This window comes from Amblyomma maculatum, chromosome 10, assembly GCF_055883805.1.
Source record: "Amblyomma maculatum isolate TAMU_Amacu chromosome 10, ASM5588380v1, whole genome shotgun sequence".
NCBI lineage: Eukaryota > Metazoa > Arthropoda > Arachnida > Ixodida > Ixodidae > Amblyomma > Amblyomma maculatum.
Window position 1 is genome coordinate 11,593,011 of NC_139353.1, and position 27,752 is coordinate 11,620,762.

Below are 27,752 nucleotides of genomic sequence, written 5' to 3' on the forward strand. Positions count from 1 at the left end.
ACTTGATATCGCAAGAACAAGTAGAAGTCTGCCAACTTTCAAACGGAGAATAAAACCTCTTTTCACTTCAATAGAAAACCAAATACATGACTAAAGTAGGTGCGAAATCGAAATGTATTGTGATTGTTCCAGAGTTTCATAACTGTTGTTACATTTCCTTATGTTTTGTTATTGGCACGTGTCTGAATGCGTATTTTGTACTGCGGTGATAGTTTTTAACTCGGTGTTTTTGTTTCATGTGTTTTTGTTTCATATACAGTGAAGATTGTTGTATGTAGTTGCATGTGCATTGCCTGTACTTTGTAACCGCTGCTGTTGCGCCCAGTGGGGCCAGGACCTCGTCAGGAGACTAATTACCTCCTTTTGTCCTGCCCCACGGGCACTACCATGTATTGCCCACACAATCACTGAATAAATAAATAAAAAATAAAAACTACTAGCCGCAATCAGGGATTTCGCTGATGTCTGCCCGAAGCCGCCCACTCTCTCTCTTTTCGTGAACTTGAAGTGGAGAAAGAGAAGTTGGTGATGCGCCCGTCATGCGACTCAGCATTGAGAAGGTGGAGCGGGCGCACAGCTGCAGGAGAAGCCGCTTCCCCTCTATCTCTGTCCATCTCTCCTTGAACTTGAAGAGACGAAGGAGAAGATGACGACGCCTGCATCACGCGACTTAAAAAAAGGGGGACGGAGTGACCGCAGATGTGCACCCAGTGATAGAGTGGGGTGTGTCGCAGTTTCGGACATCGCGGCTGACTGAGCAGTCGTGTGTCGCTCGCAGGTCCTCAACTTGGGCATCTCTCTCTTCGCATTAGTAACTCTTCAGCCTTCACGGACAGCAGACATGCACGCGTGGTACTCTATGGACCTCTGCTCCGAGCCGCTCGCCGCGTCGTGAATCAGCTCGTGCTTATCTCCGCGCCTGAACTAGCGCTAGCTTTCAAGCGCATTTGCATCTTGGATTACATTTCTTCGTCCTGGGGACCTCCTTTCGTTGCTTTGAATGTGGTAATTCCGAGACTCTGGAGCATCTGTTTTGCTCCTGCCCTGCATTCCCTCCTCAGATTTTTCTCTCCTTCTATGATCCCACCCCAGACATTTGCGGTACAAAACATTGAATTCCGAAGAGCGATGCAATACAGTGCGCCTGTTTTCGTTCATTTGTATTAAGAACCGCTGAAAATGGTGTGAGGAAAGCTGAGGACGCGGCTGAGCCGCGCGTTTGCTTCGCGGCGCAATGGAATCAGTCTGCACTGTGGCGCAGCCCTAGTGAAAAATACCCTATGAGTCACAACAACTTCATATTCATTCTCATACTGAACTCATACGACACTCGTACAAAACTCATACCATCTCATACAAATCTCACTCAATATATGAGAAATATACGAGATTGTATGACATTTGTATGAGTTTAATGAGAAATCGTTATGAGGTTATTGCGATTCATACGGCTTTTTCCACAAGGGAGATTCGCCGTGCTCGATGTGCTGAAGTACAACGGCAACGAAGACAGCGGGAACATGAGTCTACTGATTCTGATGTTGCACCTAAACGGCGCAAGAATTGTAAAATGCATGAAAAGCACAGCAGGGATAAGCAGTGCTACGCATCTACTTCGCATTTGAATACCTATACGCTTGCACATCAGCTGTAATGTTTTTTTCAGGGACTGCGGCGTCTGTCCATGTCATAATTAGCCCTCAAAATGTCCCTGCACGTCGACTAGAGCCCTGAAAGCGCCTTATAGGCCCGCATTTCACGGCGCCTCTCCGGTTTCTCGGTTAGCGTCCAGAGTCATTAGGTAGGAGGTGCTTTCTCCTTAATTACGAACACTGGCAGAGACGGCGTGCTGCAGACAAGGATGACAGTTCCCGTTGCTGTCACGAAACCGGAGTGGTCGGATAGTGCACGCGGTTCAACCGGCCTGTGAAAAAAAAAAAAGAACTTAAGGAACAAGAAAAACAAAGAATTGTGTGTGTGTGTGTGCGCGCGTGCGTGTGTGTGTGTGGGGGGGGGGGGGGGTGCGTACGTGTGTTCCTCGTGGATAATGCTCACAGGAGGAAAAGAAAGTTTGAAGTTCGCATACAACGAGAATACATTGAAGTAGATGTCACCATACACGTGACTGCTGTCGGGCGTGTAGACATAAAACAATATCTTTGAGGCTGCGACTTCGCGCTGCACGCCGTTTCTCCTGGCACGCGCAATTGACCTTGTTCAAGGACATTTAGCTTAGACCTTTAATACTTGTCGGTGTGAAAAAATTCACTTCTCGCCCTTGGGATTGTCTCAGCTGCAGCTGCCAAGCTTGGTACCACGGTGGTTGAACCATTGCATTCATAAAGCGAAATCTTTGACTCCTCTTCAACAAAATATCCGCTTACGCTTTCTATCGAGAAGCCCACGTCATGATTGGATGAAAAAATTAGTTGTGGTTTAACTCTGGTTAACCCTAGTTGAACTGCGATAGCAACGGTGGAAGCTTCTTTTGCCTGCTACATTATTTCCTTATCAGTGTAAGGTGCTACCTTAAATGGGGGCACATAAGGTCATCCTTTAAGAGTATGACGTGAGAGCGTAAGCTTCCAGCCCACATATAAATGAGAAGGGTTCAATGCTGCTGAACCGAATGTGGAGCGAAAGCATTAGCTGCGGGTGACCGAGCGCTCTTCTTCTTCTTTGTCGTCTTTTTCTTCTTTGTCTTATTCTTAGTCTTAGTCTTCTTCTTTTTCCTCTTCGTATTCATCGTGGCTGTTCAAGGTCAAGCGTGGCCCTTCCAGAGACTACGCGACAGGCCGAAACGTGGCGTAGTATTGTTATCGCAATAAAAATTGGCAGTGACGTAACTCAGCTAAGCCAGGATATACAAAGTGAAAGCAGTAGTAGTCGTGGATGAGACCGAATGGTTTCTCTGTTGTTTTCTTGTGACACCTTCTTCCCCGCCGCCCTGCGTCGTCGCTTTGCAAGTCTGTCTTCTCGTTTTTCGGGAGTCTCCATCGATCGTTTAGCTCCCTCAGCTTAATTTTTCGCACGTGTTACTTCTTCATGGCGAGCGATGTCGGCAGGACGAGTAGGCGAGCGTAGATAGCGCTCGCACTAAGCTTTGTTGCCTCATCCATGGCATAACATTACAAGCTCGCAGCCATTCTCAGCACACAGGATGCGATAACATAATGTACTTGGCCGCTTAAAAAAATTATAGAGCGAAGTGTACGCTTCATGTAAAGAAACACTTTATTGGACTCGACGTTTCTATCGGGAGACCAATCGTTTTCAAGAGTACTTTCTCTTCTTTACTGCTTCCTCTTTTATAAGGTTTGAGCAAGCAAAAAGATCATAGAACTAAAAAAAGAGAAAAGAAAGAGAGGAGAAGAACTAAAAGTGAAAATTCAATTTTCAGATTCAGTTCAATTCAATTTTTACTTGTTACTTTTTTCCCTCTCCTTTTTTTTCTTTTTTTAGTTCTATGTTCTTTTGGCTTGCTCAAACCTGATAAAAGGGGAAGCAGTAAAGAAGAGAAATTACTTTTGAAAAAGATCGGTCTCCCGATTGAAACGTCGAGTCTAATAAAATGTTTCTTTAAATGAAGCGCACACTTAGCTCTCTCTCCCTCCCCCCCCTCTCTCTCTCTCTCTCTCTCTCTATATATATATATATATATATATATATATATATATATATATATATATATATATATATATATATATATATATATATATATATATATATATATATATGCCTTCGCATGAGAGCGGCTGCTCCATGGGTTATGTCCCCTGATGCGACGTACCAGCTGATGATCACCGTGCATGCACAGTGCGGCGCATAGCTAAGTGATGACGTCACACGCGGTGCTCTGCGGAGATCGCTTCGCAGTAATCTCCGCGCAGCACCGCGTGTGACGTCATCACTTAGCTGTGCGGTGCTCCGCGGAGATTACTGCGAAGCGATCTTCGCGGAGCACCGCGTGTGACGTCATGCCTGCGTGCCAGGAGCGGGGAGTAGGAGGCCTCCTAGCTCGGTGGAAAATAAAGTTTTAATCATCATCCGCGGAGATCGGCGCTATGTATCGGTACGAATGAAGTTTGCCAGGTGTATGAAAAAGAAGGAGAGGAAGCAGCAGATGTGCGATGTAGAAGAAGAAGTGAAGCAGCAGCAGAAAAAGGATGGAGCGCCACTCGCTCCGTGCACCACACGTATGAAGAAGAGAGAGAGAAACAACTTTATTGTAGGAAGAAGAAGCGGGCGGCAAGCCGACCGCGCTCCACGTGGCTCGCGGCTGAAGGTGTGTATGACACGCAGTAATTTACATGAAATTGTATCTTAAGTAGTATGTCAATTAATATTGCATAATTAGACAAGTTGTAATTACTGAAGCACTAATAAAACGATTATAAAAATGCACATCAATGTTTCTTCGTTTCTTGACGCGGCACGTGCGTCAACATTCGGTACTGACCGAAACTCGACATATAATGCATGCCGCTTCCTCAATAGATGGCGTATGGATGGAACACTTCTTTGGTGGCTTCCGCGTTCTCAATTTGAAGGCAGGTCACTCAGTATGATTTGTCAGTGCGGAAGCACAACAAATGGGCACCGATTGATATCGCTTTTTACTCGTATACTTAGGTATCCCATCAAGATTGTCTCAATAAACAACGTTGCATATCGTCTGTTTGAGCGCCCTTTCTTCCCGCCCGCCTGTAGTTTTGTCGTCACCTGCAGGCAACTGAAAAAATAGCACTCAAACGACAAACTTGTACTTGAGGAGGATAGGTGCCATAACTTTGAGCTATGGTCACCATAAACTTGTTTGCTCAGAATTTTGGGTCAACACCTGACATGGCCGGCCTCAAGGGGAGCGTGCGCTTGCGTACTCATTTCTCGTATCCCCCGCGAACGGCCGTGCTACTGGGTCCCTATTTAGAGTTCGCGTCATTAGTCGAAAGTGTCGCTATCTCCCAGACTTTGAGCGATCTGATTGGTTGAAGCAACGGACCCGGATGTCCCTACTACTTCCGGTTTCGGCGTTTTCATCAGACAGATGATTCGAAGTCGAGAAGATAGCGACACTTTCGTTAACGACGCAAAATCGGAATAAGGACCTTGCTGCGAAGAGAAGCTGACGAGAGGCAAGCGGTAGCAATATGAAAGGCAGAGAGGTCAAGTGGGAGTCATGCCAGCTTGGCATGTAGACAGAGGGCATATACAGGCGGTACAGTGCAAGGTAGAGATAGAAAAAGAGCGCGTATAACTTATACCCCTCATATTCGGCCGTAGTGATGAGTCTGTCGTGACCAATAAGACAAGGAACGTGTACAATGCTCGAATATGTAGCCTGTGTATACAAATAATGCAGTGTGTTGGGCGAATTAGTTTCAGACTTTCGTTACACGGGCACACTTGACGGCATAACCGAAAACAGGATGCAACAGCGCCGTACTGTCAATAAACTTTTATTGCGAATACAGCAGGCATTTTATCCCCTGGTAATCGGGAAAGAAACACACACACAAACTAAAAACATGGACGGAAAGGCCAAACACCGGCAACACGTGTCAACCTTCACGCTCAAGGTACAAGATTAAGGCCTTGCCTTGATCTAAGCCTTGGCCAAAACCCCAAGCAGAACGGCCACACCGGCGTTGAAGACGCACACACATCCCAAGAAGCAGGGAACAGCAGGCCGAGGAGCGAGGACCAGACAGTACCAGAGCAGCCACTTCTTCTTCTTCTTTTGTTGTTGTTGTTGTTGTTGTTGTTCTTCTTCTTCTTCTTATTCTCCCCCTCCTCCTCCTCCTGTTTCATATACTTCTACTTATCTACTTAGCAAAGTGAAAAAAAAAAAAAAAAGACTAATGCACTTCACCTACTTTGGCGCCTCTGCTTTGCAGTGCCAAGAGAAATCACAGCCAAACATATATTCCAGCGAAGGGGGACGGAATAAACACAGGTGAATAAAACATCGAGTAGTGGTAATCGATGCAGAATACACCGTACCGATGCGAGCGCAGCGCCATGGGTATATCCTACGAATGGATGCACTAGAGACAAGCGTAGCCACCCTTTGCCCGCCCAATGCATTCCTTCGTTTCATTTTTTTTTTTCTGCTGTTGATGCTATAAATGCAGCTCCGACTGTGCTGTTGCCGAGAAGAGTGCCTTTTCCCGAAGGAACTAGTTATTGCTTCAATTGCGTTACCTGCCCCGAGTTGCGGGCAACGCAGAAATGTTTTTGTGACCACTCCTGTTCGTATATTTGCGCTATTGATGCGTGTGGCGCAACGCAGAATGAAGCGGGGTGATAATGAATTGTGATTGGCAAGCACGCTGGGCTAGGTACAGCTAAACAAGCGGAAGGAAGTAGCCCGCTTCTTTCGTCAGCGCTCGTACTGTTCCTATCTTCTATTTTCACGCCTGGAGCTCTGAACGCTCAGAAGTATGACGCAGGTGCGTCAGAAGACAACCTCGGTCCTGTGTTCTTCTCCTGTCCCGTCCATTTGGCGCAGTTAAGTTTTTCAATATTGCATTACCAACTAGCCCCCCATCTGACTCTGTTAGTCGTACATGTACTTTAGAGAAGACTACCTATTGCCAGCCTTTGGGTTTAATTTCGTTGATTTCTTGCCACAGCTGCCAGTACACAAACGGGAACACAAACGAGGGTAGGGCTCTGCTTTCAGAGCCAAACGCCTCGCCGCTAGCTTTGACCACACCAGTGGTCGTGAAGACGGAAACGCCCAGGCATAAGCAGCGGGCAAAGCTGTTGCGTCCGAGCTAATTTATGGCTGAGAAGACGCCGGTGTATCTGCCTTCGCTCCAAGGGCGTCTCAGCGAGCTTCATCTGCAGATGACCAACTGGTCTGCACGCACGCCTCTACGACCGCTGCTCTCATCAATGGACATTTCGAAGCAAAGCTTTGTGTCGCACCGTTAAAGGAACAGTCTGACTTCGCGGCAAGGGCCCGCCCTGTCAAAGATGACCTACTGAGGGGCGGCGGCGGAGCAAGAATCCGTCGTCAGTTCCGAAAATTACACCACCTGCCGTTTTCAATAGAGGTGTGCACGAGCCGAAATTTTCAGCCCGGGTCCGGCCCGGGCCCTATACGCACCCGAGCCCATCCCAGCCCGACACTCACGTTATTGACACGCGACAAAATATTCCCCGTGTATTACTGGGCACCTGCGTTGTTCGCAATTTCTACCATTGACTTTCTTGCACATGCTTCAACACCTGGTTCCCATTTTTTCTCAGGTGAGATGAGGACACCTTATGAAGATCAAGTGTCGAAGATCAGGTGTCGCACAATGCTCAGCAAGGCCAGCATTGTGTCCTGTTTTCGTTTGTGCCGTCACTGTGCTGTTAGGATGGAAACCTTCAGAGATTTAACTGAACTGTAGTACCCCCTTATTAGTATAGACAGCTGATGCTACCTAGCACGAACACAGAGTCAACACAAGAAACATCACACAATCATAGGCTCTATCTGTCAATTTACTTAGTGGCTGTAAATTGCAGCTTATTTAGCGGCATAAATGCTGGGGAAAGGCAACAGGCGAAGAAACTCGCATGCGTGGGCACGCAGAATGTCATACAGAACCAATGTGCATATTTTCCTTTAATTAGGGTTACAGACAGCCAATTTCAAACAAAAAGTAAGTATCCATGGCTATAAACACAAAAAAGGCATGCTACAAAAACGTTTGATGTCTATATACGAGTGCTTTTCAAATCTATTTGCTGAACTTTGTCAAATCCATTGCCTAGAATCTTTTTCATTTTAAACAAGGCTACAGATCTTTTACATTTGCAATGCCCTTTTTATGACTAAAATTGAAATATTGCAAGGGGTATCGGTCAACTTAATATAAGCAAAAATTGACAAGAGTGATCTTTGCATGGGAGAGCAATGCATGCCAGTGCGTGCGTTTGCTTTTCTATTTTTTTTTTTCCTTTCTCTAAGCATTTTTGATAACACACGACCTTCCGCCAACATCCTAGCTGTGCGCTAGCGCCTCTAAGTGCGTGTGACTTCTATCATGCAATCTGCCTGTGCTGCTGGAAAGTTTAACAGGAGGCCCAAGTGAAAACTTCGGGAAGGCATAATGACCCTTTTCTAAAGTTCTCGCGCAACAATAGCAAAGGAGGTGTTACACCTGGTTAAATTGCTATTAGGCCGGTAACGCGGCACTCTTTTTCAGGATTAAGCCGTAGATCGCTCGCTTTCCGCATCTCCGTAATTGCTTCTTTCGCGGGCATGAACACATCTAGTTTTAACAATGTGGTGACGCCTACATCAATCTTCGTCACTTCTGATAACATTCATTTCCCACCTGTCTCCATTTATTATTGTGCGTGCTTCACCGTCTTAATTGGAGGATTAGAATTGTGATATGACCTGTTCCATGCTGCCACCAAACTAGCGAAAATGAGAACCTTCTAAAGGTCTGCACGATACAAGGTCATTGAGGCTCGTAATTTCGAAAAGCGCAAGTCCACCCCCCTTTCCACGTAACAGAGGCCTGTGGTCAAAGAGGAGCTCGCAGGATAAATCCGGAGGCGTGCAGCGCAAACAAGAACTCTATCTCGATAACTCATGCCGGATTGAATCTCAATATCCTCTCTGCAAACACTGTTGCAGTGACTGATATAGGTCCGGAAAGCCCGTTATACTTAATGGTACTGGCAGAGGCATTTCATTTTCCTTTACTTTTGGTCTGCCTCACCATAATATATGATATAGGTCCGGAAGCAACCGGAAGTTTTTCTAGGAATAGCTACGGCACGTGCCGTGACCATTACCGTATTACCGTGTATAACCGTAATGCAGGTCTACAGGAAGTTCCACGTCCGGCGCAGTGGATTAGGGTGGCTCAGGTGAACTCTATCAAGATTGGGCTGCAGGATTCATTATTACCCGAGAAAGTAGAACGTTGCACCACCGCCTATGTAGTGGATAAGTGCACTGGATACGATACTCATAGATCGTGGGTTCGGATCCCATTAGCTGGCGTGTTGTTTTTCCTTGAATTTTGTATTTAGTTATCCTTTCCCCTAAACTGATTAATGTATACATTTATGTCCACAGAAAAAACAAAAACATATCTGCTATGCTTTCCTTGGCCTCGCTGACAGAAGACTTCTTTCGATATAATAAAGAACCTCTGCACTCACGAAAAGGTCGTACGAATTGTCGCTGATATACCTTCGTCTAAGAAAGAAGTTTTGTTATTTTTGAGTATGCTGGCAATAATTAATCCAAGACATCCCATCACAGTTCATTGGTAAAACTTAGTGAAGACATAGCAATATCCGGATAATGAACTTGAAGCTCCTGAGCAGTTTCTGGCATTTCTACAAGCAAGAGTGCCGACTGGGTAGGTTCGATATCGCAAAGAGCATACAAAGAGCATGTATACACGTAGGACTTGAGACATCGTGAGCGAAAAAAAAAAAACATATCAGTGCTGGAAATGTATTTATGTTTCGCATTTCCCAGTAATACGATGTGAGGGATATATTACACGAGGAATATTATTTCATACTACGGGCATTGCAACAGGCTGTTGATAGATGTTGGGCCATAACTCGTACAACGTAGATTCCCAAGGAAAATGTTATAACTTGACAAAATATAAGGATGATGGGTCATAATTGGTTAGCGTGGCGAGCACGTAACATAGCGGAAAGTGCAGTTCCTACGCGCTCGAACGACCATAGCCTTCTGGTGGAAATTCTTCAGAGTGAGCAAATGAGCCAGGTTTGAAGGGTTTCAGTATTATATAATGTCCTTTAGCAAAATGGTAATCAATTTGTGTGATTTGTGAGTGACTTTCTGGAAGGAATCTCCACTCATGATCATTGCAAGAGAGACCTTGCGCTCTACTTTTTTTTTTTCACGTATCCAGTAATATCTTATAGTCGTCCACCAAACTTGCTCCGTTTTCACTACGGACATATATTGCGTCAGCATGGTTGACAAAGTTCCCTCCAATCACGCAGTCAGACTTCAGGCCTACATAAATTGAAAAGTGCGCAGACCAATAAATATTTTTTATCAAAATAAGTTATCAAATTACGTGACTAAATAATTGTGTTTTATGTAGACATTTACGACGAAAGTGTCACAGACTGAGTTCGCAGTAACATCCCGCCGTATGTGGATCTGTCTTGAAACCACTAGTATCGTGAACAACCTCCTCAGTGGCGGACTCGACGTGAAAGCTTTGAGATAACACAAGTGCGACGCATTCAATTCATTTAGTGTCGTTACAGCTCAGGTTCCGGGTATAATTTTCAGCTTTCTTAAACTCAGAAACAAGGGGGCAACAGAATCGGTCTCGTTTCAAGAGCTCCGCTGAAGTGTGGCGACTCATTGCGACACAATTAAAGAGGTCATCTTAATGGCATACATGGCGTGGTAGCTCCCTGCAGAACGTCGAACTCTGTGGTTCATGGTGTGACGTGGCGGTAATGCAATGATGTCCGCCCCGAGGCAGCAGGCTGTGTTGCCAGCTCAAGATACGGTAGAAGCAGAGTAGGCGGAGAGCACACGGCCATGCTGGCGCGGGAATTAATATGTGACTATGCAGATGGTGCCTAAGGTGCAATACGTCAGCTGGACTGTGTGTGGCCATGGTGCATATCATCACCTCCACCTGCTGGATCAGCTTCTCCAAAGAGTCCCGTTCTGAGTGCAAGTCGAGGAGGTCATCCGCCGTCAGAATCGTTTCTAGAACAGGTGGCACACCACTGCAAGCATCCCGTCGGCTGCAGATCGCTTCCAGCACGGTTTCCCTAGTGGAGGTGGGCTGCCTCCAGGCTTGCAGCTGCTGCCGCCCATCCTACTGAGCTGCCCGCGTTCCGTGTTCCTTCATCTCAAGCCCCGCATGTAGATGGTCAACGAGTGCCATCTCCAGTTTAGCAGTCGCCTTGGCGATTTTGATGGCGATGAAGTTGTAGGGGCCGTCCTGACACGTGTAGACGTAACCAACAGCCCGAGCGTTGGTAGCGTCTCGCGAGATGAATGAAATGAGGTGCATTGAATGGTGGAAAAGTAGTTGACCGGTCTTTTCGTCGCGTATCTTGATTCCTTGCAGGGAGACGGTCAGCTGGACTCTCTGCTGGTGCTTCCGAGATGAGCGCACAGCCGCCTTGAGCTGGGACAGGTCGTCCTGGCGCAACCGGTAGCCGCGGGCATCGGATACCGCTTGTCTGCCGATGACCTTGGTCCAGAAGAGGAACTTCTCCCCTTCATACCTGAACGGGTTGCCGCCCATGGGGCTTACTTGCGCCTTTGTTGCATTCCGGCTGGGTATCGACGAGTGAGCCACATTAACCCACGCTGACAAACGGCTGTTCACGGCTTTCTCCGGGGTGCTTTCTTCATCATCTTCCTCATCATCGCAGAACTGTCCAGCGGTGTGACTGTGCTCTGAATTCTTTCTTTTTTTTTTTTATTCGTGGCCCTTGGTAAGAATACTAGGGGCTGATACAATTTCTCAATGTTGGCTCTATCTTTGTTTAAGTAATTGGGAGGAATAGCGTATACAAAAAAGATTATATCACTAAAATAGGAAAACCACTTGCGTGGGTTTCACGTTGAGTACTATTCATAGTTTTACATCCCTAACTAGAAGTTCAAAGCATGAAGTGGTTATGCTAAGTGTCTTGCGCATCAAAGTACTGTAATATCACCTTAATAGCTCTAGTACACCTTAATAGCTGATATATAGTCGTTTTGCAATACCAGGTGCTTCAAAAGCGGCCTCGTCGACAGCAGCCACATCCGAGCTTTGTTTGCGAAGGAAAGGGCTTGCAGACTACCCGTTTTGGTGGCATTGATGGACAGATATGATCAACGACCTGTTAAGTTTAGCTAGTGCCGCATATATTGTTAGGATGAAACGGTCTGAGTTACTGTGCAAAAATTGAAACGGATAAATTAGGTTTTTCATGGTTACGCTACCAAATGGATTCAGTGTATTCTAATTTCGGAACTTATAAACATTTCATACAACGCTTTAAATGAGGCATCCAGTCATGACCAATCTTGTTTTAAATACCTCCTGGTGTACATTGGCAAGTTTAAAATTGAATTTTCAGATTGGTAAAGGACACCTATAACACTCCGATTACCAGTGCCGCGCGGAAGCGGCAGCCAAGCTATTCTCACTACCTTGCTAATCTTGTCTTTTCCGTTTACCTACTCATTTCCGTTTGCTCACCTACCCTTTATTTTTGGCGCGCTACACCAGCTGTGGAGCTGGTGACGAGAGACAACGCCGGCGACGACGACGACGCAAAGCACAGGAATAGGCGCCAAAGAGATGCGCCCTAAAAAAAAAGTGCTTATGCCCTTCACCTACTTCGATGCCCCTGCAATGTAGAACGTGAGAAAGAACAGCTAACGTATATGCCAGCAATGAGGACGGAATATACATAAGCAAATGAACCATCCAGTACTAGTAATCGATGCATATCCTACGATTTGGTCCGTGGAGACCAGTGCAGCCACCCTTTGCACAATGCATTCCTTCCTTTTTAGAGCGCCGCTTCTTGGAGCCCGTTCCTGGGTTGTCCCTCGTAACCAGCTTCACTTTCACTCCCACCTTCGTTTCTTTTTACGACGCAATTCAGGTGTTCACAGAAACAAGTGTGACAGATACTGCGCCTTTCCATTCCTGTGAACCAATTATGAAAGGCACTCTTCAGAGCTCAAGTGGAAGACGTGACAACACATGGCACACACTGCAAATATAATACATGAATAATGCGAGCGCCCACACCGAACTGCAGGGTAACATGTGCAGTAACCGAGAATTCACACATTCACAGAGAAAAGCATAGGCTCACGCGCTGCCTCCCGCAACCTCTTAATAACTTAATTGCTCTCTTTGTTTCTCCGACCGCAAAGCTTCCTTCATGAGAGTCAAGAACTGTTAGTGGCGTGTTTCTTGAAGGAATATGTGTGAAACAATAAAGTAGTTATCCGTAATTGTACATACATGTATTGCTCGAAATCTTTGCCTCAATCTCTCGAAAAAAGTGAAACAGCTGATGAGCTGTGTTCAAATTTCGCATTAGAAAAGAACGTAATCGTCGGCAAATTTTTATTTCTCCTGTTGTTGCCATAAACAGAGCTCCGACTGTATTGTTGCCGAGAAGAGCGCCTATTCCCGAAAGAACCAGTTATGGTTAAACTGCATTATCTGCACGAGCTGCGGGTGCCCGTATAGGCAGTAATGGAAAGAGCGTTTGCGACCACAGCACTAGCCTGTTCGTACAGCTGCGCTGTCGATGCGAGTTCGGCGCAATGCAGAATTAAGCGGGTGATAAATGAATTGTAATTTGTAAGCACGCTGGGTTAGTCACAGCTGAACAAGCGGAAGGAAGTAGCCTGCTTCTCGCGTCAGCGCTCGTAGTGTCCTTATCTTCTATTTTCCCGCTCGGAGCACTGAACGCTCAGCAGTATGAAGCACGTGTGTCAAAATACAAGCTCGGTAATGTATTTTTGAGAAGACTACCTATTGTCAGCCTTTGGGTTCAATATCGGTCCATATCGCCACAGCTGCCAGTACACAAGCGGAATCACTATCTGTTTTTGATTTTGTTTACTATTGTGTGGTCAACTATACACGCAATTAGGTCAAGATCATTCGGACCCTGCGTGGTGAAAAGCCAAGTTGCATTTCGAGTAGTAGAGCCTATGCTCTAAAACCACAACCATGTTTGACCTGTACTAAATCCTTGCCGCAATGACTGCAGGTTGCATAGAGCGGAAAGTACACGCTAGGGTATTGTAAATGTACCGTCTGTTGCAGAAGTTTGCAGCCCAACGCGCCGGGCGGAGGAGCAGTATCGCTCCCGAGAGGCGGCGCTGTGCCCGCCGGCGCTGCCTGGTGACGCAGCTATAAAGAGTGAGGAGACTTGTTCTCTTCCCCTCATCGCGCGGCTGAGAGCAAAGATGTGCGATATCAACCGCGGGATGAGGGGAAGAGAATAAGCCTCCTCACTCTTTATAGCTGCGTCACCAGGCCGCGCCGGCGGGCGCAGCGCCGCCTCTCGGGAGCGATACTGCTCCTCCGCCCGGCGCGTTGGGGCTGCAAACTTCTGCAACCCACGGTACGTTGTGTATACAAACGCCTTGTGGAAAGCTTGATCTTTTTGACGAACCTGCTAGAAAGGTTTATTGTTACATTCGGCATCATTTTTGAAGTTATAAGCCCCTTGGGCGACAAAAGTTTTGCGCCTTGTCTTTGCACCATTCCATTTTATATTTCTGCCGCGTCCTGCATCATTACCTTTAAAGTAATAACTTCAGTTCATGTTCCAGTTGGACAGTTGCTGAAGGTGAAAGCTGGAGACGGTGAGAAGGACCTCATGGAAGCCTTTAGCACACATGATATTATTTAAATTTAATTCAAAGGATGGGGAAAAAGAAAGGAGACGAGCACGGACACCGTGTTCGTCTTCTTTCAGTTACGCTCTCTGTTTACGATAGAGATTAATACTGTGTTGTACCGCAGGCTATCGAAATAATTACATGCGAACTGTTCACTTGTAATGTGTTTAGAGCTAGTAATTTGTCCATATATAGTCCTTGAATTGTTGCGGGTCTGCAAATAATCTTGTGTGCGCTGGCGGGGGGGGGGGGGGGGGGGGGGAAGCAGGAGGTTCTAACGGGGGTCGGGCTCTGCACTCAAAGCCAGACGCCTCGCCGTTCTCTATGATCATACCAGTGGTCGTAAACAATGACACGCCAAGCCATAGCAAGCGGACCAAGCCAACGCTTAGTTCTATTAACGTTGGGCCAAGCTGTTGCTGTGTCCGAGTTAATTTATGGCTGAGAACCCGTCGGGGCCTCTGCCTTCGCTCCAAGGGCGTCTCGGCTATCTCCGTTTGCAGGTGGTCAGCCGTTATACAGGCACGGCTCAACGACCGCTGCTCTCACCCATGGCCATACCGACACCCCAACTTGCGTCGCATTGGAAAGAAAACACGGGTATGACGTCTTAAGAAGAGCCTGCCTTGTCAAGGATGACCTAGTGAGGCGCGGCGGCGGAGAAAGAACCGTCGTTGGCTCCACGCTGGGTCGGATTACGTTATCCGCCGTAGAAGTGTTCACGGACCGAAAGTTGGAGCCCGAGCGTGGCTAGGGCCCGAGGCTACACACCTGAGTCGTGCCCGCCCAAAACTCACGTTCTTGACACTCGACAAAATAATACCCGTGTATGACTCAACACCTCCGTTGTTCGCAATTCCTACCATTGACCTTTTTGCACACCAGGCAAGTTTTTCGTTGGCTGAAAAAACATTCCAAACACGGTTCCTATTTCGTTTTCCTCACGTGATATGAGGACACCTGTTGAAGATTAGGTGTCGTACAATGCACAGCAAGGTCAGACACAATCACAGGCTTTAATTGCCCACTTGCTTAGTGACAGATATCGCGGATTACTTAGCGGCAGAAATGCGCCGAAGGTAGGCAACAGGTGAAGAAAACCGCATGCATCGGCACGCAGAACGTCATGCATATTGATTCTGCAAAATCAATACACATGCTTTTGCGTTTTAGTCTGGCTTACAGACAGCCTGTCTCAAACATAAAATAAGCATTGATGGCTATAAACATAACATAAGCGTGCTACAGCAATCTCTGATATCTTTATATATGAGTGCTTTTCAAACAGATTTGTTGAGTTTTTTCGAATCTATTGCCTAAAAGCTTTTTCATTTCAATAGGGGCCGCAGATCTTTTACATTTGCAATGCCATTTTTATGACTAAGATTGAAATTTTGCAAGGGGTATCGGTATAAACAAAAATCGACAAGAGTGATCTTTGCATGCGAGCACTTTTCTATATTTTTCATTTCCCTAAGCATGTTTGATAATACACGACCTTCCGCCAACAACCTAGCCGTGCGCTAGCGTCTATAGGTGCGTGTTACTTCTTTCATGCAATTTGCCTGTGTTGCTGGAAAGTTATACAGGAGGCCCAAGTGAAAACTTCGGGATGGCATAATGACCCTTTTCTAAAGTTCTCGCGCAATAATAGCAAAGGATGGGTGTTACTCTTGGTTAAATTGCTATTAGGCCGATAAAGCGGCACTCTTTTCCAAGATTAAGCCGTAAATCGCTCGTGTTCCGCATCTCCGTAATTGCTTCTTTCGCGGGCATGAATAAATCTAGATTTAACAATGTGGTGGCGTTTAAATCAATCTTTGGCACTTCAGATAACATTCATTTCCTACCTGTCTCCATTTATTATTGGCAGTGCTTCGCTATCATACATTAAGGATTAGGATTGTGATAGAATCCGTTTGACGCTGGGAACAAACGAGCAGAAATAAGAGCCTCGTAAAGGTCTGCCCGATACAAGGTCATTGATGCGCGTATCTCCGGAAAGTGTAAGTTCACCATATTTTCCACTTAACAGCGTACTGTGGTCAAAATGGAGTTCGCAGGATAAATACGACGGCTTGCAGCGCAAACAAGCATTCTATCTTCTAACAGTGATAAATCATGCCTGACTAAATCTCAATCTTGTCTCTGCAAACACTGCAGCAGTGACTGATGTGGGCCCAGGAGGAACCGGAAGCTCCTTCGGGAATAGCTACGGTACGGCCGCAGATCATTAGCGCATTAGCGCGTATTAGTGAAATACAGGTCTAAAGGACGTTTCACGTTCGCCGCAGTGGATGACGGCTGTTGAGCACTCCCAAGTTTATGCCACAGGCAACCTTAATACCAAAAAAAGTAGAAGGTTGGACAGTCGTCGCTAATTGGGAGTGTTGCATGTTAACCTTCTCATTTTGGCAAAATCTGGTAGGTTGTGTTGGTTGTAAAATAACAGCAATAAAGACAAAAAAGTGGCTGTAGCTCAGTTGCTTAGAGCATGGGATTCGATATTCGCAGGTTGTGGGTTTGGTTTCCAGCGTCGGCTCATTATTTTTCGTTATACTCTGTATTAACTATTTTCTTGTTTAGACTGACTAGATTACAAATTTAGGTCTACTGGTGGAACGTTAATGAAAAAGAAAATCCCCTACGCTTTTCTTGGCATCTAACGAGCTCCTTATTTCCTATTTAATTTTCTTCCCTTACGAACAGCAAATTGTAGCTGATTTGTCTCCCTCTAAGAAAGAGGCTCGGCTATTTTTAAATTAGCCGCTACTTATTAATCCAAGGCATCACATCACAGTTGACTGGTAAAGCTAAGTGAAGACATAGCGACTGGCGGATGTTGACCTTATTAACGATAGCTACTGAGCACTGCCTGACAGGTGTGCCCAGAGTATGCGAACGAAAGAAACGTGCTAGCTGCTTCCTTGAAGCGTTTAGACAAGAGGCCTCTGTCGGAGGAACCACTGCTGGGCGCTTGGCAGGACAAGGGGAAGGGCGTCCAGGCAGTGCGTGCTCTTTGCCGTTATTTGAGCTCCAGCAGACTTGATTCGCGCTTGTAAAGCAAGCTGCTGTGTCTGTATATATATTTCATATGCCTTCTCCCACATCGTCACCCATCATGACCTTTCTTCTCTCCTTCTCCTTCCCCAGTGCAGAGTAGCAGGCGAGATTTGAATTATTCGGGCCAACCTCTCTGCATTTTGCTTTCAATAAATCCATCTATCTATCTGTACAAGGAAGACCACCGACTTGCTAGGGCTGATATCGCAAAGAGGATACGAAGAGCGGAAAGAATGCATGGGTGTTGGAAATGTATTTGTGTTGTCCATTTCTTTTAAGAGCACGCCAAGGATATATTACACGAGGGATATTATCGCAAATGACGGGCATTGTAGCAGGCTGTTTATAGATGTTGGGTCATAACTCGTAGAACGTAGACTCCCAAGAAATGTTAACTAATCTGACAAATATTTGATTTAAGCATTACGACTGGTTAGCGTGGTGGGTGCATAACGGAGAGTGAAATTCCTACTGCTCTCCAACGACCACTACCTTCTGAGGAACATTTTTCAGCATGAGCAAATAAGCCACATTTCGAAGGTTTAAGTATTATGTAATGATATCTGGAAATATGTCCAATGGATCGGTTTGTCGAGGCTGTCAGTGACTTTATTTATTTTTCAAGTGTTCAACAACCAAACTTTCTCCGTTCGTGCTTACGTGCGTCAAACCCATGAGCTTGGTTCACAAAGTTCTCCCTTATCGCCCAGACAAACCGTGGGCCTACATGAAAAATGCCAAAGTTCGCAGAGCAGTTAAAAAGGTCGGTGTTAGAAGGCATGCGTAGCGTGGTACTTTCCTGCAGGTCGTCAACTGCGGGGTCGCGGGTATGCGGTGGCGGTGCTGCGGTGCTGTCCACGCAGAGGCAGCAGGCTGTAGAACCAGATCGACGGTGGTAGAAGCAGAGGCGGCGGAGGCCACACGGCCTTGCTGGCTCTAGAACTAACGTGTGGGTATAAAGATGGTGTCTATAGTACAATACGTTCGGTGTATTGTGCATGGCCGTAGCCTAATACGTTACCGCCATAAGCTGAATATCCTTTTCCAATGGGTCCGTCTTGAGCGCAAATCGAGGAAGTCATCCGCCGCTTGAGGCGTTTCTAGTACAGGTTGCTCACCACTGCAAGCACCATGTCATCTGCAGATCGCTTCCTGCATGACTGCTCATGGGGAGGCGGACTGCATCCAGGCTTGCAGTTGTTGCCGCCCGCCCTGTTGAGCATCCCACGTTCGTGTTGCTTCATCTCAAGTACCGCATATAAAAGGTTAACGAGTGTCACCTCCAGCTCAGTCGCCGCCTTGGTGGTTTTGATGGCGATAAAATGAGGGTCGCCCTAAGCCATGCAGATGTAACCAACAGACCGAGGGTTGGTGGCGTGTGTGGCGTCTCGCGATATGAACGGAATGCCATGCACTGTATGCTGGAAACGTAGTTTGCCGGTCTTTTTGCCGCTTATCTTGATTCCTTCTTGATATTCGCCTATTACTTCCAGCGCTTCGCTACCCAACGTAAACTGCTGTTCCTTTCCGCGGCTGTTGAACATTACCTCAGTCTTCTGCATATTGATTTTTAAGCCTACCTTTCTACTTTTCCTGTCTAGGTCATCAATCATTATTTGCAATTCATCCCCCGACTCCTTTTGTTACGAATCCCTCCCATTTTTTAAAAAGCTGAATTAAGAGAAGTGCTAAAATTTAAGCTAGTGCATGTTTTCTGACATGAAAGGATTATTTTTAAAGAACCTATACTGGTGATTGCGTTTCAGTGCTATAGCACGAGACCTTTCACTCCTCCGAAAAGATCCGCCGGAAGATCCACGCGAATATGACCGTGGTGCCATCTAGCGCTTCAACATCGGCCCCGTCGACTTGATCTGAACTTTGTTTGTGGGGAATGAAAGTGTAGACCACCTGGTTCAGTTGGCTGAGTGATGGTAGTGGAACTTCAGTATAGCCATGGATGAAACGGTCTGAATTATGCAGTACCAATTGCAGCAAATAAAGTAGGTTTTTCATGCAGACGGTCCCAGATGTATTTGGTGTACTCTAATTTCGGACTTAAAATTTTACACAAGACTTTAAAGGATGCACCCAGTCGTAACCATTGTGTTTTAATTATTTCCTGATATGCGCTGGCCAGTTACAAATGAAATATTTAGATTGGTGTAGACCATTCAACTCCCTCCGATTACCAGCGGCGATCGTAAGCAGCGGCCACGCTATGCTTACTAGCTTGCTAATCTTGTCTTTCCACTTGACTCCCGATTACCTGTTTACCCGTCTGCTGTTTTGCTATTCCTTTAAATACGTTCGACTGCGAGAAGCACCTAAGTAGGTATGATCTGCTAAATTTATTTCCTAGCTTATTCATTAGCCTCCACGTCCCTGCTGCTAAACTTAGTTCTTCCCCTGCAACCTCTTATCTGCTTTCTAGCCCCTTCGGAAGGTAAGGAATTTTCCTTTCCAAGGCTTTACCTAAAATACCTATCTACAAAGCTACGGATGATGATTTTGACTGCAGTTGGGTCGCACCACATGGCACCGAGAATTAAGTAACCGAAGCGCGCCGGCGTGATTCACGGATGCTGAGATGGGGGCGTGGAATAACGTCCCCACCCTCTCTTTCTTTATTTTAATTCCTTCCTTCCTTCCTTCCTTCCTTCCTTCCTTCCTTCCTTCCTTCCTTCCTTCCTTCCTTCCTTCCTTCCTTCCTTCCTTCCTTCCTTCCTTCCTTCCTTCCTTCCTTCCTTCCTTCCTTCCTTCCTTCCTTCCTTCCTTCCTTCCTTCCTTCCTTCCTTCCTTCCTTCCTTCCTTCCTTCCTTCCTTCCTTCCTTCCTTCCTTCCTTCCTTACTTCCTTCCTTCCTTCCTTCCTTCCTTCCTTCCTTCCTTCCTTCCTTCCTTCCTTCCTTCCTTCCTTCCTTCCTTCCTTCCTTCCTTCCTTCCTTCCTTCCTTCCTTCCTTCCTTCCTTCCTTCCTTCCTTCCTTCCTTCCTTCCTTCCTTCCTTCCTTCCTTCTGCTTCTCCACATGGCAACAAGAAAAAAGGGCTCATGCACTTAACCTACTTCGGTTTCACAGTACGTGATAAAGAAGAGCTAACACATACACTAGCGAAGGGGATGGAGTATGCGTAGATGAATCGAACATCGAGTATTGGTAATCGATGCAGAAGCCACCGTTCCGATGCGAGTGCAGTGGATGGGTATATCCTACGAAAGGACGTAGAGACGGGCGCAACCAATCTTTGCACAACGCTTCCTTTATTTTTTATTTCTGCTGTTGTTGCCATAAACAGAGCTCCGACTGTGCTATTGCCGAGAAGAGTGCCTGTTCCCGAAAGAACCAGTTATCGTTAAATTGAATTATCTGCCCGAGCTGCGGTGCCCGTATAGGCAGTAATGGAAAGAGCGTTTGCGACCACAGCACTAGCCTGTTAGTACAGCTGCGCTGTCGATGCGAGTACGGCGCAATGCAGAATTAAACGGGGTGATAAATAAATTGTAATTTGTAAACACGGTAGGCTGGGCAAAGCTGAACAAGCGGAAGGAAGTAGACCGCTTCTCGCGTCAGCGCTCGTAGTGCTCTTCTATTTTCTCGCCATGGGCACTGAACTTTCACCAGTATGAGACAGATGCATCAGAAGATGCATGTTACGTTATGTACTGGTGAGAAGATTACCTATTGTCAGCCTTTGGGTTTATTTTGGTTCGTTTATTGCCACAGCCACCAGTACAGAAATGGGAGTAGCATCTCGTTTTGCTTTTGGGTGGTCAACCACAATTAACTAGGTCAAGATTACTGAAATTGGTTCATAGCGCATGCAGCAATGTACCTTCTAAACTGTAAAAACGTTCTCGTAGGGAACGATTATTCGGACACAGCGAGGCTGAATCCGAAGCTGCATTTCGAGTAGTAGAGCCTACGCTCTACAAGCATGTTCGATCTGTTCTAATTTCTTGCGTCAAAGACTGTATGCTGTTTAGAACCAAGAGTATACGCTAGAGTATGGTATATGCACACATTTTCTGGAATGTATATTTTTGACGAACCTACGAGACAGTTTAGTACATGTAATAGTCAACGTTAGTCATGAAGTGAGTAGTGTACCTTCGCGATAAAAGTTTTGTCTCGTCCTTGCATCATTCAACCAGACATTCCTGCGGCATGTTCAAAATCTTACTGGCCATTGCTAATTGAAATGTCCTGCACTATAAGATCTAATGTTGGTTTATTTGTGGGGTTTAACGTCCCAAAGCGACTCAGGCTATGAGAGACGCCGTAGTGGAGGACTCCGGAAATTTCGACCACCTGGGATTCTTTAACGTGCACTGACATCGCACAGCACACGGGCGCCTTGCTTTTCGCTTCCATCGAAAAGCGGCCGCCGCGGCCGGGATTCGATCCCGCATCTTTGGGAACAGTAGTCGAGCGCCGTAGCCACTGCGCCACCCCGGCGGGGCTAAGATCTAATGTAATAATAACTTCAGTTCATGTCCTAGCTGGGCAAGTGAAAGCTGGAGGCGATGGGAAGGTCATATAGTAAACATTTATCACACATGATATTAATAATCTAATTTAATACAAAGGACGGGACAAATGAAAGGAGACAAGCCCGAGCGCCTGTGTTCGTCTTCTTTCAAATACTATCAGTTTAAGCTAAAGAAGAGTAAAACGGTGTTGTACTGCAGGCTAGCCCAATAATTAACTGCTAACTGTTCATCTCTTATCTGTTCAGAGTTAATACTTAACTGCTCATCTGTAATCCTTGGATTGTTTTGTTCTGAAAATACCCTGGTCTCAGAGCTAAACGCCTCGCCGGTAACTCTCACCACACCTGTGGCCGTGAAGGTGGACAAGCCGAGTCATAGCGAGCAGACCAAGCTGTTGTGTCCGAGCTAATTTATGGCTGAGAAGGCGTCGGTGTGCCTGCGTTTGCTCCACGGGCGTCTCAGCGAGCTTCGTCTGGAGATGGCCAGCCGGTCTACACGCACACCTCAACAACCGCTGCCATCACCCACGACCATTCCGAAGCACTGTTTTGCGTCGCATTGGAAAGAAACACACGAGTCTGACTTCCCACGTGAGCATGCCCTGTCAAAGATGATCTACTGAGGCGCGGCGGCGGAGCAAGTAACCGCCGTTGGCTCCACGCTGCGTCTAATTGCGTTAGTGGCCGTCATGGGTCGAAATTTTGAGCCCGAATGCGGCCCGGGTCTGAGGCTATACACTTGAGTCCTGTCCAGCCCGACACTCACGTTCTTGACACGCGACAAAACTATCCCCGTGTATAACTGAACACCTACGCTGTTCGCAGTTCTTACCATTGGCCTTCTTGCTCACGATGACAAGTTTTGTTTTCGCTGAGAAGAAGACTTCAATACCGGCCCGGTTCTGATTTTTTATGGAGTGAGGTGAGGGGTCCTGATGATCAGGTGTCGTACAACGCACAACAACGTCAGTGTTGTGTCGTGTTTTCGTTTGTGCCATCACGTGTGTTTTTATAATGGGAGAATTTGGACATATAACTGAACTGTAGCAACCCTTATTAGTAGGCAGCTCCTTCTACATAACACAAACACAGAGTGAACACAACAGAAATGACACAAATAGGTCCTAACTTTCGACTTGCTTAGTGGCAGGAAATTGCAGCATATGTATCGGCATAAATGCTGGGGAAAGGACCAGCAAAGAAAGACGAATGTCTTAGTGCCATGCTACATGATTTCCTTTAATGGGGATCACAGACAGCCAGTGTCAAACAGTAAGTATCGATGGCTACAAGCAGAAAATAAGCGCGCTACAGCAATCTCGCTCATATATATATATATATATGTATATATATATATATATATATATATATATATATATATATATATATATATATATATATATATATATATATATATATATATATATATATATATATATATATATATATATATATATATATATATATATATATATATATATATATATATATATATAATATATTGGTTTTGAAATGAATGTAGTCAGTGTTGTCCAATTTATTGCCTAGAATCTTTTCCATCTTAAACAAGGACGCGGATCTTTTTGCGACCAAGATTTAAATGTCGCTAGGAGGCATCGAAACATTTAACACAAAACAAAATTGAGAAAAGTGATCTTTGTATAACAGCACTGCATGCCAGTGCGTTCAATTGGTTTTCCTTGTTTCATTTCACGAAGTATTTTCGATAACACTCGATCTTCCCGCCAACAACCAATAGCTGTGCTTTAGCGCCTAGGTGTGTGTGGCTTCTTTCATACGAGGGACCTGTGTTGGCGCCAAGTTTCACAGGAGACCCAAAACTAAGCGAGATTAGAAGTCTGAGCGGGACAGTAAAAACTTCGGGAAGGGATAAGAATGTTTTCTAAATTTGTCGCGTAAATACAGCAAGCGGAATGGAGTTACTCCTGGTTAAATAGCCATTAGGCCGATAATGCGGAACTTTCTGCCAGGATACGTTGAGAGGCTCTCTGTCGGAGATTAAGCTGTAGATTTTTTGTTTTCGTTATCCCCGTAATTTTTGCTTTCGCGTCCATTAACACCTGTAGCTTTAAAATGTGCTAGCACCTCATCTTTTCACACATCAATCTTTTTCACTCCTGACAACAATAATTTCCCGTGCACGTTTCTCCATTCTTAAAATTAAATTGGTTCACAGGAGGGGAAAGGCGCAGTAACTGTCACACTTGCTCTGTGGACACCCGAACCGCGCTGTAAGGGAAGGGAGGAAGGTGGGAGTGAAAGTGGAAAGAGAGAAAGAGGAGCCGTAGTGGAGGGCTACGGAGTAATTTCGACCACCTGGGGATCTTTAACGTGCGCTGACATCGCACAGCACACGGACGCCACGTCGTTTCGCCTCCATCGAAACGCAGCCGCCGCGGTCAGGTTCGAACCCGGTAACTCCGGCACAGTAGTCGGGCGTCTTACCACTGCACCACCCCGGCGGGGCTTCTCCATTTTTAATGTGTATGCTTTGCCGTCTTACTTTAAGGATATGATTGTGGTATAATGCGTTGGATGCTGCCAAGAAATGGGAAAAAATGAGAGCCGGGTAATGCTCTGCACGGTACAAGGTCGTTCAGTCCCGTAACTCCGGAAAGCGCAAGCCCACCATATTTTCCGCGTAACAGATGACTGCAGTCAAAATGGAGCTCGCGGGATAAATACGATGGCGTGCAGCGCATACAAGAACTCTCCTAACGGTAATAACTCAGGCAGGAGTGAATCTCAATCTTCTCACAGCAAACTGTGCCTCAGTGACTAACGAGGGTTTAGGAGGAACCGTAAGTTTCTTCAGGTAAAGCTACAACACGTGCCGATACCATTACCGCATTACCGTGTATCACCGTGTATTGCAACAATAGACGTCTACAGAACGTACCACGTCAGCCGCAGGGGATGACGGTGGCGCTGGTGAACACTCCGAAGTTTTTGGTACAGGCCGGCAACAATAATACTCAGGAAAATAGAAGACTGGACAGCCGTCGCTGTAACTGAGTTGGTAAGAGCACCTGCAGCGATATTCGGAGGTTGTGGGTACGGTTTTCACCACCGGCGTGTTGTGTTTTCTTTAACTCTGTATTTAATTATCTCTCTTTCTAGACTGATTAGAGCACAAACTCAGAATCTAAGGCAATAATTTTAAAAGAAAGAAAATACATTGCACTTTTTTTGGCCTCGCCGACAGTTAGCTTTTGTCACTCGTGTATATAACGAGCCCCTCATTTATCCTTGAACTTTCTGCCTTTACAAAAATCAAAATTTCCTGTAAGACAAACGTTTCCCTATTTTGTAGTATGCTGGTACTCAGCCAAGGCATCACATCACAGTTAACTGGCAAGACTAGCTGAACGATAACTTGCTAACGACAGCTCCTGAGCACTGCTTGGCATCTGTACAAGCAACAGCGCCCGCTGGCAGGGGCCGACATCAAAAAGAGCTCACAAGGAGTATGAATACAGTTCGAATTTGAGGCATATTGAGTGGAAGGAATGAATGTGCGTTGAAAACGGTTAATCCCACGCGTAGCTTGCGACAACCTCTACTTGTTGCACTGACGAGGAAAAAATGTATTAGTTGTTGAGATATTTGCATTTAAGCATTTTCCCGCTAGTCGACTGAAACCCCCGTGACGTCCTTACCGAATACTGTCATGTTCCCAAGTGAAGGGTGGTGAAGCGTGGTCGTTGAGATCTAGGAAAGAAAAACCGGTGTCGGCGCATTCATTTTACTCGCCAAATCGGCCGGCAGTAATAAGGCCTGTATTTTGTTATTTGTTCTTTTATATCTTATACAAGCTCCTCATCCGGTGAGCGCTTTCCTTTTGTGCTTAAAGCTCGGAGCTCTATTGGTGCAGGCCAGCCTAGCTGTGTTTCGTAGTATCAGTTTGTTTACATTTTTGCTGAGGAGTTGAATGCTAGGCATTCCCGATAGATACGAATTTTATTATGTATGTGCCAAATATCCTTGCCGACACTTTTACTCCTTGCCGACTGGCCTTTGCGCCTTTGTACCAGTCGCTCAACGTTCCTATTTATGTGATGTTGCTGTAATGCGCTCAGCATTAAAGCCTTGTATTACGGAAATTGTTTATTCCTTTTGTACTCCGAGGAGACCTGAAGTGGCGCGCACAGAGGAGAATTTATGCAGTTAAAACTCTTCAGTAATACCAACCGGCACTAATGACCCTGCGCTATAGGCCATGCGTGCTAACGTTTTAGATGGCACGAGGTTTGTAAGTACCTGAAGGTTCTGTTGTCGTTAGGATTATTGGAGCTTCTCCATGTTACAGGCTTTGCCGGCATAGTCAAATCACTGGTGCGACAAGCTCGCTGTTCTTCCTCGAGGGCAACAACTTCCCAGTTCGGTTGAAGTCAGGCACGTGCGATACGTGACAGGCCTCTGGGCACTGGTCATAGACCGGGGTTTGGGATGCTGTCGCTTCCTCTTCCCATCGAACAAAACAACACTCATTGGCGCCTGAGGATATCTGAACCCTCTATTAGTCGGCCTTCAAGAGCAGCGGCCTCTGTGCACGATGAATCGCTGTCGAGAGGGAGCACTCCGAGCCCTGCTTCACGTAGAAAGGCTAATGTAGCGCTCTATGTGATCGGCCGAACGAAGCGCCATACCATACACGCTCATTCCCTCAATGTTGCCGCGCGTAGGGAGCCCCAGGCAGTAGGACCCATGGAGATAGCAGAGTTGATGACATTATTTATTATAAGTGCCAACTGCGATCGTGTCGAAGGCTGTAGAAGGCTGTGTTTTCATACAAGAAAAGACAAACGCAAGCAAACAAATATTAAAAAATGTAAATTAACTCCGGATTGTTCGATGAAATGTTAACCATTATTTTTAAACGGATATTTACATAAACTTGGCGAAGGTCTCCGTTCTCGGTCTCTTGATGCTAAAGCTGCTATATAAGAGAGATATCTTACCCTTCCACCGTCCTCGTTCATTGGATGTCTACGTGGAGCTTGCGGTATGACAACAAGTTACCTGTCAGCCGCTGGAGACAAATGAGGTGTTGGGGAACACTCTCGCTTTTAGGTTATGTGCTGCACTTAAGCCCATTCAAAATTTCGTTGCTGCTGACTAATTACTTTTTTTACGGAAGTAACGCTACTTCGACCGATGATCAATGGGTTTTTAAATTTTTTTGAAGTCTGCTAGTGGAGCAGTGATGACCGTGACAACGCAACAGCTTTGCTTCCACGGCCAGCGGCTCTTACACTGCCACTCTCTCGACACCTGCAGTGTGTGTGCTCTCCGACGCTGTCAAATAGAAAACTTCTGAGAGCACTGCAGAATTCGCACTGTTGAAATGCGCGAGCCTAAGCGTTGCTCCTGCACACGTTATATCGCGCGCCCCGAGTAGAGAGTTTACTGCGGAAATTATCATAACGGCTACGTCGTTGACGACATTGTGTACCAAGCTGGGCAGTAATCTCCACGTGGCGTAACATTGCACTACACTTGGCCACCGCGGCAACGTTTTTTGCACCAACGCGCCTCTTCTCCCAACGCGCCCACACATGCTGTGCCGTCGGTTCTCCACGACGTCACCGTTGCTAGGGGCTCGCCATGGCGGTGCGCGGTTGCTAGGAATGCCACGGCGGAGCCGGCGGCGGTCACCATGGCAACAAATCAGAGGTGACGTCACTACATACCCGTCTCCATTTGTGCCTTGGCTTCCTCCCCCTCGCCCTGTTTCATCCTAATTATATTTTCATTTTATACATTGACACTC

The 27,752-nt window shown here is 46.2% G+C and overlaps 1 protein-coding gene across 1 annotated transcript; it reads right to left on the reverse strand.

Annotated features, from left to right (window-relative positions):
- Positions 1-10,847: 10,847 nt before the first annotated feature.
- On the reverse strand, positions 10,848-11,282 carry LOC146175601 (disabled homolog 1-like). Its single transcript, XM_084580837.1, has one exon. It carries the CDS (start codon positions 11,280-11,282, stop codon positions 10,848-10,850), a length of 435 nt encoding a protein of 144 aa, XP_084436963.1.
- Positions 11,283-27,752: the final 16,470 nt, after the last annotated feature.